This window comes from Rhincodon typus, chromosome 3, assembly GCF_021869965.1.
Source record: "Rhincodon typus isolate 14 chromosome 3, sRhiTyp1.1, whole genome shotgun sequence".
Lineage (NCBI taxonomy): Eukaryota > Metazoa > Chordata > Chondrichthyes > Orectolobiformes > Rhincodontidae > Rhincodon > Rhincodon typus.
Window position 1 is genome coordinate 2746557 of NC_063334.1, and position 18373 is coordinate 2764929.

Sequence of the window (18373 nt, forward strand, 5' to 3'; positions counted from 1 at the left end):
TGCTGAAAATCAGAAGCGAAATCAGAAATTGCTGGAAAAACTCAGCATCTGTGGAGAGAAAGCAGACTTAATGTTTTGGGTCCAGTGCCCCTTCTTCAGAATTGATAGGTAGCTAGGAAAAGGTTAGTATGTAAGCTAGAGAAGGGTTGGGGGAAAGGAGTAAACAATAGGTGGAGATGGAGCCCAGCCAGAGAAAAACAGTTGGGCAGACAAAGGAATGGGTCAAGGTCAGCCTGGGAGGATTAATAGCTGCTAGTGGAGACTGTTCATGACTGGTAACATTATCTTGTTCATATTCTAAAACAGTTGGTGCAGGCAGTGTGCACGCAATGCATGTGAGATCACTGGGTTGTGGGTGCTTCTTAATGGTGAAACCTACTATTATCTGACAATGGAGCTGCACTGAAACAGCTTGGCTTAAGGCGCAGCTTGGTTTGGAGCATAAAATCTTAACATTATATTCGGAATGTTGTCAGAGCCTTTGCTGTGTTCAGTGCCCCAATCTTTTCCTGATATTGTATGGAGTGAATCAAGTTGGCTGCAGATCAGCTCCTGTCGTGTTTTTTCTTTGCTGTGGTAACAAAGTTATACGTTTAGTATTCTCTAAAGGCTCTAGGAATAAAATACCAAGCGTGCTCGGTCTGCCCTTGAGTCTGGGGCACAGATGACACAGTCTGTGTAAGCGCATCAGTATTTTGTAGACATCTCAGTGGGATGTCGAGGTGAATCATCCACACGATACTTCTAAAGATGATTGCAAATCCTTTGGTCTTGCCTTTCACTCATGTTTACAGTTCAGCCATAATTGAGAGTAGTAGAGCTTTGATCTGACCTGTCGGATATGCGATGGTTTAGCTCAATATATATGTACTCCTTGTACAGGCCAAGCAGTATCTAATTCTGTTGCGGGTTCACCATGTCAGATCTTCTTTTTCTACCCTATTCCCTGTATAACTTGTGGACACGTGATGTTTGTGATGGAAGTTTATTATGTGCAGTCACTATTTGGGAACTTGGATTCTAAAGTAGAGTTAAATAGGGATTTGATTTTCTCTGCTGTGAAGTTCTGATTCTTTAAAAAAGCGTCCAAGACATTTAGAATTGAGCTACAGACAGCCTTTCCAAGAAAGTATTTAACTTGATTTAAATGATTGCAACAATCATCTGCCCGGACACCTTGCTTGTGTTTATTAAGTGGAGCTTTTGTGACCTACATAAAAGGTAGATGGCCAAGGATATGTGCAAGTCAAATTCAGAAGAAAGGCTCCATTCCAGCAGAAGGGTAGTTTTTAGTTTGTGTCTTCAAGTTCAAGTCTTCAAGCAAGAGGTCGGGAATATCAGTGAGTTAACCTGTCTGTGTATCTTGGGGAGCGACATAACAGAGAAAATCACATCTGGTGAATGGGCCAAAGAAGTGAAGTTGGGAGCGATGCTTCGTTAGGATTGAGAGTATGTAAAAGATATTGTTTGTTGGGAGTGTCGGTGGCATGTGAGAGTATTGGATCGATCTTCTTTATGATACCTATAGCATTGTTTCTTTCTTTTGTGTAATAAACATGCATTCTTTTGTTAAAAGTACACTTAGAGTTGGTGTTAATATGTTCCGTGAATGACCACAGTAACCAAATTGCAAAAGTAAAACTTATGGTCTATCGAGCTAAGTCTTACTCTGGAATCTGTCTTGTCCAGTGTTACCATCAGTTGGGACTACAAGGTAAGGTCAAAATGAGATAACACGGTGTAGAGCTGGATGAACACAGCAGGCCAAGCAGCATCAGAGGAGCAGGAAAGCTGATGTTTCGGGCCTAGACCCTTCTTCAGAAAAATTAAATGATGTCTGTATCATTTGGACAACTGGGATGGAAAAGAATAAGGATTCTACTGTGGGGAAAAGGACATGGTAATGTGATTGATGTGTAGATCAGCTTTCAAAGTGTTGTGGGAATGCAGTGGCCAAGGAGAGGCAATTGGCAGCTTGAAATTTCAGCTGTAAAATAATTTTACTTCTGCCATATAAAAATCTATACTCTTAAAGGAAGTGAGGTTGGAAGGGACGAGGAATGGTATGAGTGGTAGTCGATGATTGACATTATACTTGAATACACAAGTCTGAGGCTTTAGTTATCTTTCAAAAACAATGAGTTTTAACTGGATTCAGTGAGTAACATTTCTAGTTTTGCTTCCTTGTATGTTTTACTTCAACTCCTAGACAAATTCAGTATTCTAGGTACTCAAACCATGGTCCAGACGCCATGCAGCTTTTGGAATTATTTTTGCTAACATAGATGAGAGGGTGACCTTCTTTTTTCATGGCCAGATAAACCTCTAGTCAGAAAAGCTGGGCCCCGATGAAGAACTAATTGATTGATTTTCCTCCAACTAAGAACTAATCAGTTTTCACCCAACATGAACGTATGAAAATGGACAAAAAAAGACCAACTAGTCAGCCAACCTATTCAATGTAGCTGAGGTGATGCATTCACTCCTTGTCCCAATATGAAGCCATTTAATCTCTCTTAGAAAGATGGAGAAAAATCTAGGCCAATTAGGAAAACAATCTTAAATCCTTCTCACTTGCCTTTTAATTGATTGAGGTTATTCCAGGCGATCACTGATCCTGATTTATTGGGTAAAGTGTACTTATTACTTGTACAAATGGTTTCTGCCCCAGCTAAAACTGTTCTAGTGCTCTTTTAAAGGCATGATGTGAAGATGCTGGTGTTGGACTGGGGTGGACAAAGTCAGCACTCACATGATACCAGGTTATAGTCCAACAGGTTTATTTGAAATCACAAGCTTTCAGAGCACTGCTCCTTCAGATGAAGTGGGAGGGAAGTGCACAGGCACAGAATCAGAATTTATAGGAAGAGAGATCATTTCAAGATAATTCCAGGTAATTAAGAGCATCAAAAGATAGTACAAATGGTGTGAATAGAATGTCAACAGGTTGAATGACATGTCTTTGCAGCACTCGATGGCATCGCTGCAACAGCCTCAGTACTCAATACCAACAACTGCTAATTTCCAGATGTCATCCTACAACTCATCCACTCAACCTCGACCATATGTATTCACGTTTGACAACCAGCTGTTCATCCAGACACATGGAACAACCATGGGGACCAATTTGCACCCCAATACGCCTACACTTTCATGCACAAGTTTGAGCAAGACATCTTTGCTGCACAGGACCTCCAACCAACACTATAGACCAGATATATCAACATTTTCGTCCTTTGGGCTCATAGCGAAGAGTCACTGAAACAACTACACAACGATATCAACAAGTTTCATCCCACCATCAGACTTACCATGGACTACTTTTCAGAATCAGTCTTATTCTTGGACACGCGTCTCCATCATGGATGGAGACTCAGTACTTCACTCTACCACAAGCCCACGGATTAACTCATGATATTTCACTTCTCTAGCTTCCACCCTAAACATGTTAAAGAAGTCATCTCCTACAGACAAGCCCTGCGTATACACAGGATCTGCTCAGATGAGGAGGAACACGACAGACACCTACAGACGCTGAAAGACACCGTTATAAGAACATGATACAATGCTCAACTCATCAATTGCCAGTTCTGATGTGCCATAGCGGAAAACCGCAATGACCTCCTCAGAAGACAGACACAGGACGCGACCAATAAATGTACTCTTCGTCGCCCAGTCCTTCCCCAGAGCGGAGAAACTATGCCATGTTCTTCACAGCCTTCAACATGTCATTGATGATGAACATCTTGTCAGGGCCATCCTTATGCCACCTCCTCGCCTTCAAACAACTGTTAAACCTCACACAGACCATCGTACGCAGCAAATTTCCCCGCCTTCAGGAGAACAGCGACCACAACCTCTGCAAGACATGTCAGATCATCGATATGAAAACTACAATCGCACATGGGAACACTACTCAGCATATACATAGTAGGTACTCATGTGACTCGGCCAATGTTGTCTACTTTGCCATATAACATGGTGTCATGTGACTTCTGACTCTTAAAGGCGCACAGCAAATTGTGAGTCACCTGATTCGCTGTCTATTGCTCTGAGAGAAGAGGAACTGCAGAATCTCCAACTTAGCTGTACTTTTATGTAACTTGTAAGCATGGCTCCTGCTCCTTTCTGTTTGTGCAGTTGAAATAACTGACCCACATAGATGCAATCTAATCCCTTCACTCTTCCATAGACATAAATCAAATCATTCTGAATCTATTCTTGTAAAGTGTAAATATCCACTCTGAAGTTATCCTTGAAGCTCAGAGCTGGTACCAACACAATAAGCCAAATTGTACATACTATACAGTTCTAAAATTCCAGAAGTTGTTTGAAGTTTATTTTTAACATGACAGGTTAAAATGAGAAACTATGGGACTCTTCATTCCTATTTCAAAATGTGCAACTTGTGCTTCATTGAGAAGTGATGGATATATAGGGCTAGTGGATTTTTAAAAAAGTCATGGCTTCATTTTAAGATATACATACACATGCAAACAATAGCTCAATTTTTATCCGTCTCTTCACTAGGAAAGCTAAGACTTTGAATAGTTATTTTCTTCATTCACAAGGATGCTATTGCGTCACTGTAGAAAATATCCTTTTGTTATGTACCCCTGGACCACCTTTGAGCAATTTTAAATGTTGGAATTTTAAATTTTACCATAAATGGAAGAGTTTGCATCACAGACTCCAAAAAGGCAGAGCTGCTTGGAATGATAGACTCTGGAATGTAGTTGAGATGACTGCAAGGCTGGGTCATTGTGTTAGCTTGTTTATGTTTGGAAAACAATATTTGGAGATTTGTTTTTTTCTTGCATGCTTTCAACATTGGTTCATTAAACATTCCAAGTATAAAATTATTCGGTCTTTGGAGGTTGTCAGAGAGTGGATGTAGTTCAAGACTCCCTCACAAACCTGACTCTTTGACTGCAGGAATTTTCATGGAAGTTTGAACTTCCAATGGGCTATTCTTCAACTTTTAAAGTTTTGGCAAAGATCTATAGCTCAGGTTGTGGTTGAGGTTGTTGACTTGCTCGCCGAGCTGGCTTGTTCTTGTTCAGACATTTCGTCACGATGCTAGGTGACATCATCAGTGGAGTGTCCGATGAAGCGGTGTTATTGTACTCCTCTTGGAATTTATACTGTCCTCACTATGAATGGATATCCCCGCAACTTCATCTGCAGATGCCTATTAAACAGACAACAGGAGGACACAATACGCCCTAACATACTGGCCACACTGCCCTACATCAAGAAGACATCGGAACTGACAACAAGACTCCTAAGACCACTAGGAATCATGGTGGCCCACAAGCCCACAATCACTCTACGACAAACACTCACAAGGATTAAAACCCCCATTTCCACAACATGCAGAACCAACGTGGTTTACAAAATACCATGCAATGACTACCACAAACATTACGTCGGACAGACAGAAAGGAAACTAGCCATCAGAATACACTAACATCAACTAGCAGCAAAATGGCACGACAAACTGTTCTTAATATTGGTACATTCAGACAATGAAGGCGATCAGTTTAACTGGGACAAGGTAACCATAGTGGCCCAAGACAAACATAGGTATGGTTCTCCACCCGTAATGCAATCAACAAACATATAGAATTGGACCCCATATATAAGCCTATACAGATCAAAACTGGAAATGACACCGCTCGCCATAACGGACCAGACAGTATAAATTTCAAGCGGAGTAGAATAACACTGCTTCATCGGACGCCTCATTGATGTCACCTAGCATGGTGAGAAAACGCCTGAATGAAAACAAGCCGGCTCGGCGAGCAAGTCAACAACCTCAATTCTCCAACTCCTGGGCTCCAGTGCGAACGTTTCCAACTCAGGATTAGTCAGATACTTGAGAGAGATCCTACTTCGTTACCTGGATGGTTTCCCAGGAAATGTTAGACAGATCAAAATTATGCCTAACCTCTTGGTAACTACTGACTGCATCTCCTTCCCCTACCACCAGTATCACTGGCCCCGCTGACTTTCTCCACTTCTTCCCTCCCTTCAACCCGCCACTCCAACACACAACCCAACCCACCGCTTCACCATGCCCTACCTAGTTACCTTTCTCATCATTCACCAGTACTCTGAAAAGTTACTTAAACATCTCTCAGCTGTTCGGTGTGTCAGTGAATGAAGACTTGGCAAACCAGTGCCATATGATAGGAATATTCTGAAGAAGGGTCACTGGACTCCACAGTTAACTCTGCTTTCTCTCTCTACAGATGCAGTCTAACCTGCTGAGTTTTTCCAGCACTCTGTTTCTGTTCCATAAAATGGGGACATGGCTTGTTTGTCCCAATGATGCTGCCACATGACGAAGGGCACTGAAAGAAGGCCACTCTGTTTCTGAAGAGGCCATGTTTGGAAGTCCTGGTCAGAAATGCTGAGCAATGTCTTTGGGTATAAAAAAAAAGTAGAATCAAAGTGGCAATCTAACTGCCTCCATCTGAAAATTCTGCCCCGATTCCCTGTTTTCCATCATTCAGTTTGTTTTCTTTCCTCTAGATGGTGCTGTTGCATTAATAGCTTGCTGTCCCAAAATTAAACTGGTTTGATTTAAAAAGTACTTCTGCAAAATACCTGGGGCCAATGTCTGTTACTTCCATTGATTTCTACCTATGCACATTTTAAGGCAAGCTCGTGATGTTCCAAATGTTTTTGACTGCATACTGAGCTGAATCGGCCTGGTAGATCATTAGCATGCCTGGCTGGGAGAACGGATCCTCATGCAAATTGTATTGCGTTTTCCTCATTTGACAGTGGTTTTGTAAAGCACTGGCTCCATATGCATTATGTATGGTTGACTCTACTTTAAGAGCCTCTCCAGAATGTCTGTCAGCATCATGACTACATGGAGCCTACAACACAGCCTGACTGATCTTGGCTAGCGCTTATTCCACAGAAGTCTCATCCAGCCTCTCTTTAAAATCCTAACAACATAGCCACTTGTTTCTTTTTAAAATTCTCTCCAGTGCTTATCCAGCTTTCCCTTAAATGCATCTATGCTATTTACTACTTGTATGCAGTAACACATTTCATATTCTTACTAATCTTTGAGTAAGTAGACTTCTCCTGAATTCCTCGTATTTATTTGATCTATTATTTTGATTTCCAATTTAGATCTCCCTGTCAGATGGAAACATTTCCTCTACATCTAGTCTCTCATAATCCTCTGTCAAGCATGCCCCCCCACACTCTGTCTTCTCTATTTTCAAGAAAAGAACCCCAGCTTGGTGAGCCGTTCCTTTTCTGTAATATGGAAACCAGAGCTGTACACAATATGCCAAATGTAGCCTAGAAAGTTTCTATACGAGTTTAAATAGCTTCTGCTTTTGGTTCTTTCTCTCAAGAAATTACTTCCATATTTGGTTTGCTTTTAATGTCCTTATTAACGTGCATAATTACTTCCAGTGATTTGTGTATTTCTAACCCCAAATCTCTTCTCATCTACCCCATTACCCAAGAAGTAAGTGGGTTTCTTATTCCTCTGTCCAAAATGCACAATGGCTGTTGTAGGTATTTTCTATAATCAACCCATTCAGAGACATTCATATACACCTTTGGAGCAGGTGAGACTTGAACCTGGGTCTCCTGGCTCAGAGTAGGGGACACTACCACTGCACCATAAGAGCTAATCGAACATTGAAATTAATTTGCCAATTGCACACCATTCTGCCAATTTACTCACCTATAGAACATACAAATAACATTTTTCTCTGGTATACTTATGCCAGTGTTTTAAACAAAATACCTCCAGTCTCAAAATGTGACTATGTTTCTGCAGAAACATAATCAAGTTTCCCACGAGGACAACTTCTCGCCCACCCCCACCACCATGTTCCATGCCATCCCCTCCCACCATCCGGTAAATATCACTTTGTGCTACATAAACCTAAATTAATTCTGTTTAACCTATCTTTTCCCTCTCAATTATCAAATTAAGGCCACTTGCCTGGAGCTTCCACTCGTCTGAACGGTTTTCATTCAGCACAATTCAACCAAAAAGCACTGAAACATTTCTAGAAGTTGTTGAATTTTGACCACAGTTTGCATTTAACCAAACTCTACTTTCTGCAATTTTTTGCACTAGTTTTAAATACGCACACTGGAAATGGGCATCATTAACAGAATTGGTCACCAGCCCAGAGTAAATTGAACACCACTGCCGGTTCTACTAATTACATTCATTGCACACCTTAAGTTTTTAAAATTAAACCTGTTCTTTTGGATGCAAGGGCAACAAAAATGCAAGTTTCAGAAGCTTTTAAATATGATCTTTGTTTTAATTTATTAGGAAAATGCTGAATATACCTTGGGATAATTAGAAAATAGGCTCATTTTGTTCAAAGGCTACAACAAAGTGATGTGCAAACAAAGCAAAAATGTTGCAAGTAAAAACTTTTTCATGCAGTGAGTAGTCAGAGTCGGAAATGTACTGCCTGGAAATGTGGAGGCGGGTTCAACTGAGGCATTCAAGAGGTCATTGGATGATCATTTGGATAGACATGTTTTGCAGGGATAGGGAGGAAAAGGCAGGAGATTGGCATTGGCTGATAGAATTGGTGTAGGCACATTGGGCCGAATGGCCTACTGTACTGTAACAATTCTGATTCTGTGAAAATGAATATTTAAAATATTATATTTTAAAGCACAGACCAGTTGTGCTGCTTGGTAGATTTTGCATTTGATATACAAATAACTGAGTGGAAACTCTATGTAGGTGAATTGTAAGAGGGCAACACTTTTCAAAATGGGTATAGTTATTGCCAGAATTGCCTTTTGTGCATAAAGCAGAACCGCTAGCCCCTAACTTAGACAAGGTTTTGAGTTTTCCATATGTGTAAAATATGATTGTTGCTTAAATCCACATTAATGTGTCCAGTTGCCTTTTTTTAAAAACAGTAGTTAAATGGCAAGTGATTATTAGACAGTAACATCACTTGTTTACGTGTGCCAATGATACTTTTAGTGAACCATATGGTAAGATTGCTGTCTTTAAAACAAAATCATCTTTCCATCAGTTTTTATTAAATTTCACACATTAATTGCATAAAAATCTTAATATGTTTACTGCAGTCGAGGAAAGATTGATATTCACACAATGGGTTATCTCTCTTTATTGTGTGCAAAACCCAGTCTCCTTGATTTAGCAATAGCAAATATGGTGTTTTTATGTTGCATATTCATAGTGTATAATCTTTGTTTTCCAACAGCTATACCTTAAAATGTCAGACTAGATCAGACTTTGGAAAGGTCACTATGCAGTTTGAACTGGAGATATGTCAGCTCAGCAAACCTGAGGTGATTGGAATTAGAAGACAGCGACTAAAGGGTGATGCCTGGGTTTACAAGCGTTTGGTTGAAGATATTTTATCCAGTTCCAATGTTTAATCAATGCTTACATTAGAAATTTGAATTTGTGCAAATATAGCTTTTAACATCTCATGGTTTTTAAAGGACTGCTTTGTTATAATGGCTTTACTCCAAGGTATTCCCCATTTTAGAAAGTCTGTTTTACTTTTTCCCCACAAAAATGTATTGAATCTAATTGGAACCAACTGTTTCAAGATGCGTTGGCTACATGTGAATGTGCAGGATGACGTTTTAGGTTTGTGTACATATAAAAGGAGATCCCTTTTAGTGATTCTCTTAAAGAACCAACAGCTAATTAAATCTTTAAAACGCTTTTGGAAACTGTCAACTGAGACGCTGCTTTAAAAGTACCAACTGTGGAGAATGAAGGAGGATTAGGCTAGGTTCGGAGATATGTTTGTATTCCTAACTCCCTGGACCTGAATATTATTATATAATAAGTGTTAGCTTCCTGACTGGAATTAGTCACAAGTAAGTTTTAAGAACTCATTTATGCACCAAAATATAATGAAGGATAAAAAGGGAGTATTTGTATGGGGAATTGTTCAGGATCCCCAATGAACTTTAGAACAGTGTTCTTTTAAACTGTGAAGTGCCATGGCTATGTTAAGCTACAACCTCACTGTCTGAAAATTGAGCTATAATTAGCTTTTCATAATAAAGAAAACTCATGAATAAATGTATAAGAGAGCTGTAATAGTTATGTTTACATTCAGTTCTCCATTTTTATTCAGTATATTTTTCATCATGTAGCTTGTTTATGCAATTTGTATATAGTACATTTGTTGCATCCATATGAAGTGGCTATGCTGTTATTCCTGAATAAACTTGTAATTTTTTGTTTTAATGTACAATTTTCATTTTAAATCTTAATTAAAAATTTAACAATTAACTTTCAAATGTGACTATCTTCTTTTTGGAGAATCCAGTATTCACAGTGCACTGCATTCAAGGATTGCTTAATATATCATTTGCATAATTCTCTTCCTGTCTGTGATTTAAAGAGGATTTATTGGGATCGTTAAAAGAGTCACAGCTGCGGTTACCACAGTTGAACTATACACTCAGTATGTTGCATAAAATTAAGTTGATTTAAATAACTTGCCTCTCTTTCTGAATGTTAAATGAAATTCTGTATTTACAAACTAATGATCTAAAATGGACTGACGTGACACAAGGAAATTGCTTCTGGAAACAGTGTGCGTTTACAGCTTATCAGTAACCTGTCACAGTAACTATTGGGATACACAATAAGGATGCACGAAGCACATTGACCTGTAGAATATTTCTTAATTTTCCTTTTTGCTGTTCAATTGTTCCCTGTTTCTGATCGCATTTTTACCTTTTTTTAAAACAAAACAATGTGCAATAAATTGACAGGTTTTCCAGCCAAAAGACAGCACCATAGTAAAGGTCTTGAGGCGATTGGAAGGGGATATCAAACTGTCTGATTAAATTTACAGTATTGAGATCTGTTTACAGTGCTCAAGCATACTTCAGCTAATCGTGCAACTATAAACTTAAGATAAATCTGATTTTTATGACCGTCAATGAAGTGATGAATGAACACACCAATTTACATATATTTAACATGTAGCACAAGGCCATTTAGTGTGTGACAGTTCCCAGCAGTGGCATGAATATCCAGTAGGACTGAATATTTTTTCCATAGACATGATGCTGTGTTGCATAATCTACTGCTTTGTCCACAAAGGTAAAAAGTGCACACTTCAGTTGATGAAGGACAAATTTAGATTACAAGGTTTTCACTCCCTGTGCTTGCACTCTCTCTCTTTTGCAAACATACAAACAAGAGGCCATTCAGCCCCTCAAGCCTGCTCTGCCATTCAATAAGATCACAGCTGATGTGATTTTAACCTCAACTCTACATTTCTACATATCCCCAATAATCCTTCAACCCCTTGGTATGAAAAATCTATCTATTTGAACATTCTGCATCCACTGCCTTTTGTGACACCCAAAGACACTCAACCTTCTAAGAATTTATTTATTCATCCTGTCTTAAATGGGCAATTCATTATTTTTAAAACAATAGCTCCAATTCTAGAGTCTCCCACAAGAGGACACCTCCATCCCACATCCACTTGATCAAGTCACCTCTGGGTTTTGTTTCAATTAAGTCACCTCTGAATATTCTAAACTTCAGAGGATACAGGCCTAGCCTTCTCATAAGGTGATTTTCGGGTGTTAGGGTGACTAAAACTGTCCCTCTCTCCCTATGTCTCTCTCTCACTCGCGCGCTCTCTCTCTCACCCCCTCCCTCACCTCTCTTCCCACACCTCTCAACCCTCACCTTCTCTCCTCCGCCCTCCTCTCCTCTACCCACCCCCTCACCCTTCTTTCCTCCACCCTCACTCTGTGAAACAACTCAGTTTTTCTGATTTTGAAACTGTCAGATATGTGCAGTGGTGCCAGGAGTTACCAACTTGTGGTTCAGGTAGTTTGCTACCACTATCCCCCTTTCCTGGATCTGAAAGTCTACCTTGATTTATGGTGTGATAGGAGAAAGCCACTCGTGGCTAAGAAGAGCCTCCTTGTTTTAAACAAGATGTAGTTTAGTGCTATCACCAACCAGGTATAAATTAAATTAGTAAAACAGTCTTTGCAAACATGTCTCTGAGGAGACCTTGGGTAATAGACTGTACCTTTGCGATCCTGTAAAGTTCTGCCTTCCACTCTGATTCTTATGACATCAGCTTGGATGGAGCTAAATGCAGTCTCCTCCATTAACCCTTTCAGAGCTATTAATTTGATCTATATGCTCAGTGCCACTTTTTAAAACTTGGAGCACTGTAAAATGTTTTAATCCAAAACATCAAGTTGATATTTTAAAGAATTTTAATTATCTTGTGCTGATCGATGATTCTTAAAACAGAAGCAAAGACTAACTGGAGCCTGGGATTCCGTTCAGAGAACTAGACATTCACTCCCTTTCTCTGCACACTTTTTGCAAAATTTTCTCTTTCCAGTATTTACATGCTTTTTAAAAGAGAATATGGTTCTGCTTCCACCATTGTTTAAGGAGCACCATTGCAACTCCAACCAAATTTCTGCATTAAAATGTTCCAAACTTCTGTCCTTTTGGAGATCGAACATTTCTGACATCTAGTTACTGAGCCAGAGACTAGTCAAAGATAGTACTTTTCAATTTCAAAACTAGTCTTCAGAATTGCTATCAGATTGTCATTTAACATTTGTTCTCATGAGAAGTTCAAAATGTCCCTTGCAGCATAATTTAAGGCTTCCATCATTGAAGTCCTTATGCATTCTTTCCATGGCCTTTAGATCTTTCCAAAGTACAGTACCGGTGTACAATCCCTAATATTCAATGTTGGTTTGGCTAAAAATGGCAGATAATTTGAAATAATTTAAGTTAAACTTGAGGTTTTGTTAAATAATTAAGTGTAAGGTTTTGGTGAGGGTTGCTGCAGTGGGAAGCCAACAATTTACTTACAGCCTATAGAGTAAGTCAGATCTCAACATTAAGACCATTTTTTAAAAAAAGTAGGAGTGCACTGTCCAACCCCTTGAGTCTACTCTGCCATTCAATAGCATCATGGCTGATGACCATTCCACACATCCACTGACTTGCATTTTCCCATAACCCCTAATTCCCTGACTGATCAAGAATCTATCTCAGCCTAAAACATACACGAGGACTCTGCCCCCACAGCTCTTTGTGGAAAGGAATTCCAGCGAATCTCAACCTTCGGAAGAAACTCCTCTTTAAATTGGCACCCCTTTATTCAGAGCTTATGCACTAGGCTCTCCCATGAGGGGAAGCATCTTGTTGGCATTTACCCTGTCAAGCATCTTAAAAGCCCTCAATGTTTCAATGAGTCCCAAACTGGTCATAAAACAATCCCTCCATACCAGGGATCATCCCAGTGAACTATCTCTGAGCAGCCCCAATGAAATTAAAATGTTTCCTAAGGGGACCAAAATTGCTCTCAGAACTATAGGTGTGCTCTCGCGAGCACCTTGTACCATTACAGTAAGATTTCCACACTCTTATACTCTTAAACCCATTGAAATAGGACCAATATTTCCACTAGCCTTCCAGATTGCCTGCTGAATGAGCGCTAGCTTTCTGTGTTTTGTGTATAAGTTATGATACTCCAATTGTCAAATATTTTATCCACTTGCTTAACCTATCAATATTTCCATGTAAACTCTTTGTATCTATCTCACAACCTACCTTTCCACCTATTTTTGTGGTAATCTGCAAATTCGGCTACAATACATTCACTTCTTTCCTCCAAATCATTAACATATTTTGTAAACAATTGTGGTCCCAGCACTGATCCCATGGAACCCCACTGGTCATGGGCCGCCAACCTGAAAAAGAACCCCTTATACCCACTCGCTGTTTCCTGCCCATTAGCCAACATACTGCCTCCAACACCATGGCATCTTATCTTATGACCTAACCTATTGAGAGGTACCTTGTCAAATGCATTCTTGAAGTTCAAATACAGTACAAATACTGGTTGTCTTTGGTCCAATCTGATTCAGACTTCCACAAAAACTTATAAATTAGTCAGACACAATTTTCCTTTCATGAAGCCATGCAGACTCTGCTTGATTAGATCATGATTTACCAAGTGTTCTGCCATTACCTCCTTAATAATTGATTTCAATACCTTTTCAACAATACATATTAGGCTAATTGGCCTACAGTTACCTGCTTTTTGCCTCCCTCCATTTTTGCACAGGGGTATCACATTGGCAATTTCCCAATTACCTGGTACTCCTCCAGAATCCAAGGATTTTTGGAAAATTACAATGAATGCATCTAATATCTCTGTAGCTTTTTCTTTAAGGATCCCAGGATGCAAGGTCCAGAGGAATTAACTGCCTTTAATCCCATTACTTTATTGAATACTACTTCTCTTGTAATGGTACTAAATTCCTTCCCTATGTTCTTTAGTATTAGTGGGATGAATGGTTTGAAGTATCTTCCACTCTAAAGACTGATGCAAAATATCTGTTTAATTGCTCTGCCATTTCATCGTTTTCATAGCTATCTCCTCAAGTTCATTTTCAAAGGGGCCTTATGTTCACTTTGATCTCTTGCTTCTATTTTATATATTTAATGAAGCTCTTGTCAGCTTTTATATTCCTTGTAGTTTATTTTCTTTTTTAAAAATTGTTTTAGTACTCCTTTGCTGTTCTGACTTTCACCTCCTTATTAATGTTTAGCTTTTATGTTTGGTCTATTTATCTTTAGGTAATAGAAATTCTGGCTCCTGTTCACTCACTTATTTTCTGTTGCTGAGAGGAGGTTAGTTTCTGTGTGTTCTAAAACATTGTTATTCATAAGAACATAAGAACTAGGAGCAGGAGTAGGCCGTCTGGCCCTTCGAGCCTGCTCCGCCATTCAATAAGATCATGGCTGATCTTTTTGTGGACTCAGATCCACTTACCCGCGTTCTCACCATATCCCTTAATTCCTTTATTGTTCAAAAAAAATCTACCTTATCTTTAAAAACGTTTACTGAAGTAGCGTCAACTACTTCACTGGGCAAGGAATTCCATAGATTAACAACCCTCTGGGTGAAGAATTTCCTTCTCAATTCAGTCCTAAATCTGGTCCCTCTAATCTTGAGGCTATGCCCTCTTGTCCTAGCTTCACCTGCCAGTGGAAACATCCTCTCTACTTCTATCTTATCTATTCCCTTCATAATTTTATATGTTTCTATAAGATCCCCCCTCAATCTTCTGAATTCCAATGAATATAATCCCAATCTACTCAGTCTCTCCTCATAAGCCAACCCCCTCAACTCCGGAATCAACCTAGTGAACCTCCTTTGCACCCCCTCCAGTGCCAGTACATCCTTTCTCAAGTAAGGAGACCAAAACTGCACACAGTACTCCAGGTGTGGCCTCACCAGCACCTTGTACAGCTGCATCATAACCTCTCTGCTCTTAATCTCAATCCCTTTAGCAATGAAGGACAAAATTCCATTTGCCTTCCAAATTACTTGTTGTACCTGCAGACCTACGTTCTGTGATTCATGTGCAAGGACACCCAGGTCCCTCTGCATAGCAGCATGCTGCAACTTTTTACCATTCAAGTAATAATCCTTTTTACTATTACTCCTACCAAAATGTATGACTTCACATTTATTTACATTGTATTCCATCTGCCAGACCTTTTCTTTTTCATTTTCTTCTAAAGACTGTTTGGGAAAATACTTGCAATTTTTAAAAATTGATTTATGAGCTGTGGGTTCACCAGTTGGGCCAGCATTTACGAGCCCAATTTTTAATTGTCATTGAGGAGGTGATTGTGAGCTGCCTTCTTGATCTGCTGCAGTCCAGTCCATTAGGTATAATATACCCACAGCACCATTAGACAGGGAGTTCTGGGAGTTTTGACCCAGAGACAGGGAAGGAACTGTGATGCACAAGACCCTGTTTCAGGAAAAGTTTTCCCATAACAAGTTTGTCAACAATGATGATAAAAATGTGTCGTGTCTGATGTAATGGACAAGAAATATGCGGCTACCGATTGTGATCTTTTAAAAGAGTTTAAACCAAACAAATGAAAACTATTTTTCCACCATTTCCACATGACCTGTTGCAGAGACTACTCCAACTGATGGTAAAGCAATGCTCCTAATACTGAGGTATGTAACATTCCCATGAAGCGGGACAGTCTTTATCCCAAGCTAGGCAGCAGCATGTGCAGAAGGGAGAAAGACGTGGAATAGTGTTAGTGGCACTGGCCAACAGTAGGCATTACTGATCACACCTATCCCCAATATACCAACATTCCACAATCTTTTGTGAAATTCTGTCGGCAAAATTCATTCAGGAAGACTCTTCTGATTGCGTTCATTTACTTAGGTGTTAGCATTAGTAAATACTGTTTAAGTATTTGTTAACATCAGAAAATATTGGATTTACTAGGAAACTGTTGAGTACGTACAAATCAAAATTGTTAAATGGTTTAGTTTATATCGCCACTTTCATGATTTTAAATTCAGTTGCTGAAAGATGGAGGACTGGGTATCCTTATTAAAATGATAAATCAACTTTTAATTGTATTATTAAAAATGTGCCATTTTATCACTCTTAAATGCTTCAAGAAATACCTTTTATTGGCAATGAAATTTGCGTTTTACGTTGCTGCCCAATTGCATTAATACATGTGAGATTTTATTTTGGTGATCAGGTGAATGAAGCCTAACTGAAACCTGAAGTGGAATCTAAACAGCACTAGTTTTTGTGCAATTGGGAAGCTCTACGCCACAAACCCAAAACTTCTGATTCTGTTCAGTGTGTGTGACACATTATATTGAAATACTTTATTAACCCACTGCCATTGTGCAGAATTTGTCTACACTATTGTGTCCATAAATTAATCTTTTGGTAACAACTGAATGAACCCTGTTATGAACTTTTGTTTACACAGCAGCTATGTTTTACAATGTTCCTTTAGTTGAAGGTGAAACAAAACGTTCTTAAAAAAATGGAATGGTGTATTTCAGAAAAACACTTCTGCTCAGAGAGGCATGACCATGTGAACTGGTTGCTATGGACAGAGAAACCCAAACAAAAACCTATTGAATCATTGTGTTCCATCTTTAACACCTTTCCTCAGTATCTCACAGTAGAAGGATAACTGATGTTTTGAGATGAAAGAGACAAAGTAGAAACTTTCTGTGGGAAAACAGTGGACGTGTTTTAGGCCACTGACTAAGTAGGATACTGATGATACCAGCTTCTGTTTTTAAAAAAAGGATCAAAGAAATTTGACCTTTTCAATATTTAAGGAATGGAGAATAGCCAAAATATGGCTTTCAAGTGTAATCACATCCAGAAATGTATTTTTTATTCATTCAGAGAATGAGGGTGTGACTAACTGGGCCAGCATTTATTGCCCATCACCAATGGGCTGTTAAGAGTCACCACATTTCTGTGGGTCTGGAGTCACCTGTAGGCCATATCAGGTAAGGATGGTAGTTCCTTCCCTAAAGGACATTAGTGAACCTGATGGGTTTTTCCTGACAACCAGTAATAGATTCATGGTCATCATTAGACACTTAAATCCATGTTTTTGGGTTATAATTCACCATCTGCCATGGCAGGATCTGAACCTTGATCCCTTTATTGAGGTTCAGGATTAATAGCCCAGTGATAATACCACTAGGCCGTTACCTGCCTTAATGTGCGTGATGATCATCAAAGGACAATAGATGTTTCTACCAAGATGCCAGGGAGAAGTCTACCTGCTGGGAGCAACTGTGGGGCAGCTCCTATTATACTCCATACCTGTTGCATAATAGATGTATTTCAGTTACCTTAGTTCATCCTCAAGTACATTTCCTTTAGTTCAGTCAATTAGTGGCATGTTTGATCTATGTCTATTTCAGTTTTCTTTCCGGAAAATGTCTTAACACATGAAATCCTGACTTTAATTTGTTCCTATAGTTGCTGGAAAACGATCTCTCTTTTAAAAGTTATTGCTCTCTTCAGGGATCTTGTGATTTCTCAATAACATTTAAAGTTTCAGCAATCAAAAAATAACAGATTTGGATATTACATGTCAGATGAACTCTTGTTTCCTTAAATTGTGTTGAGATAAAGGTACAGATTACACTGGATTATTGATATAATTAATGGTGTGTTGGTATGAAGCAAAATGTTTGCACCATTTACCTACATAATTTACAATTCCCTGTTTTGATTCCTTTTTTTTTCATCATTTCTTGTTTCAATCCTTTGCAACTTCACAAATCATACAAGTTAAATGGTGTATTTGCAAATTGATTGTGCTGCAATTTGCATGTTGTGAAATGTAAGAGCAGCGAGGCACATAAACTACAATAAGAAGTGACAGTTGCATGGGCACTGATCTATGTGAATAGTAGAGCTGATCCAACCGTAGTAGATCCACATACTATAAATATAATTAGTATATAGGTCAATCAGACTCACC

The 18373-nt window shown here is 39.1% G+C and overlaps 1 protein-coding gene across 8 annotated transcripts in view; it reads left to right on the forward strand.

Annotated features, from left to right (window-relative positions):
- The window catches only part of melk (maternal embryonic leucine zipper kinase), an 89531-nt gene extending 79231 nt beyond the window's left edge, over positions 1-10300 (forward strand). For 7 of the 8 annotated variants that reach the window (XM_048593313.1, XM_020512382.2, XM_048593306.1 and 4 more), the window contains one exon: positions 9246-10200. In XM_048593313.1, the coding sequence (XP_048449270.1) occupies positions 9246-9423 (178 nt within the window). In that variant the 3' untranslated portion in view covers positions 9424-10200. Of the gene's footprint in view, positions 1-9245 lie in introns of all 8 variants that reach the window. The other variant, XM_020512358.2, reaches the window with a different exon arrangement.
- The last annotated feature ends 8073 nt before the right edge of the window (positions 10301-18373 follow it).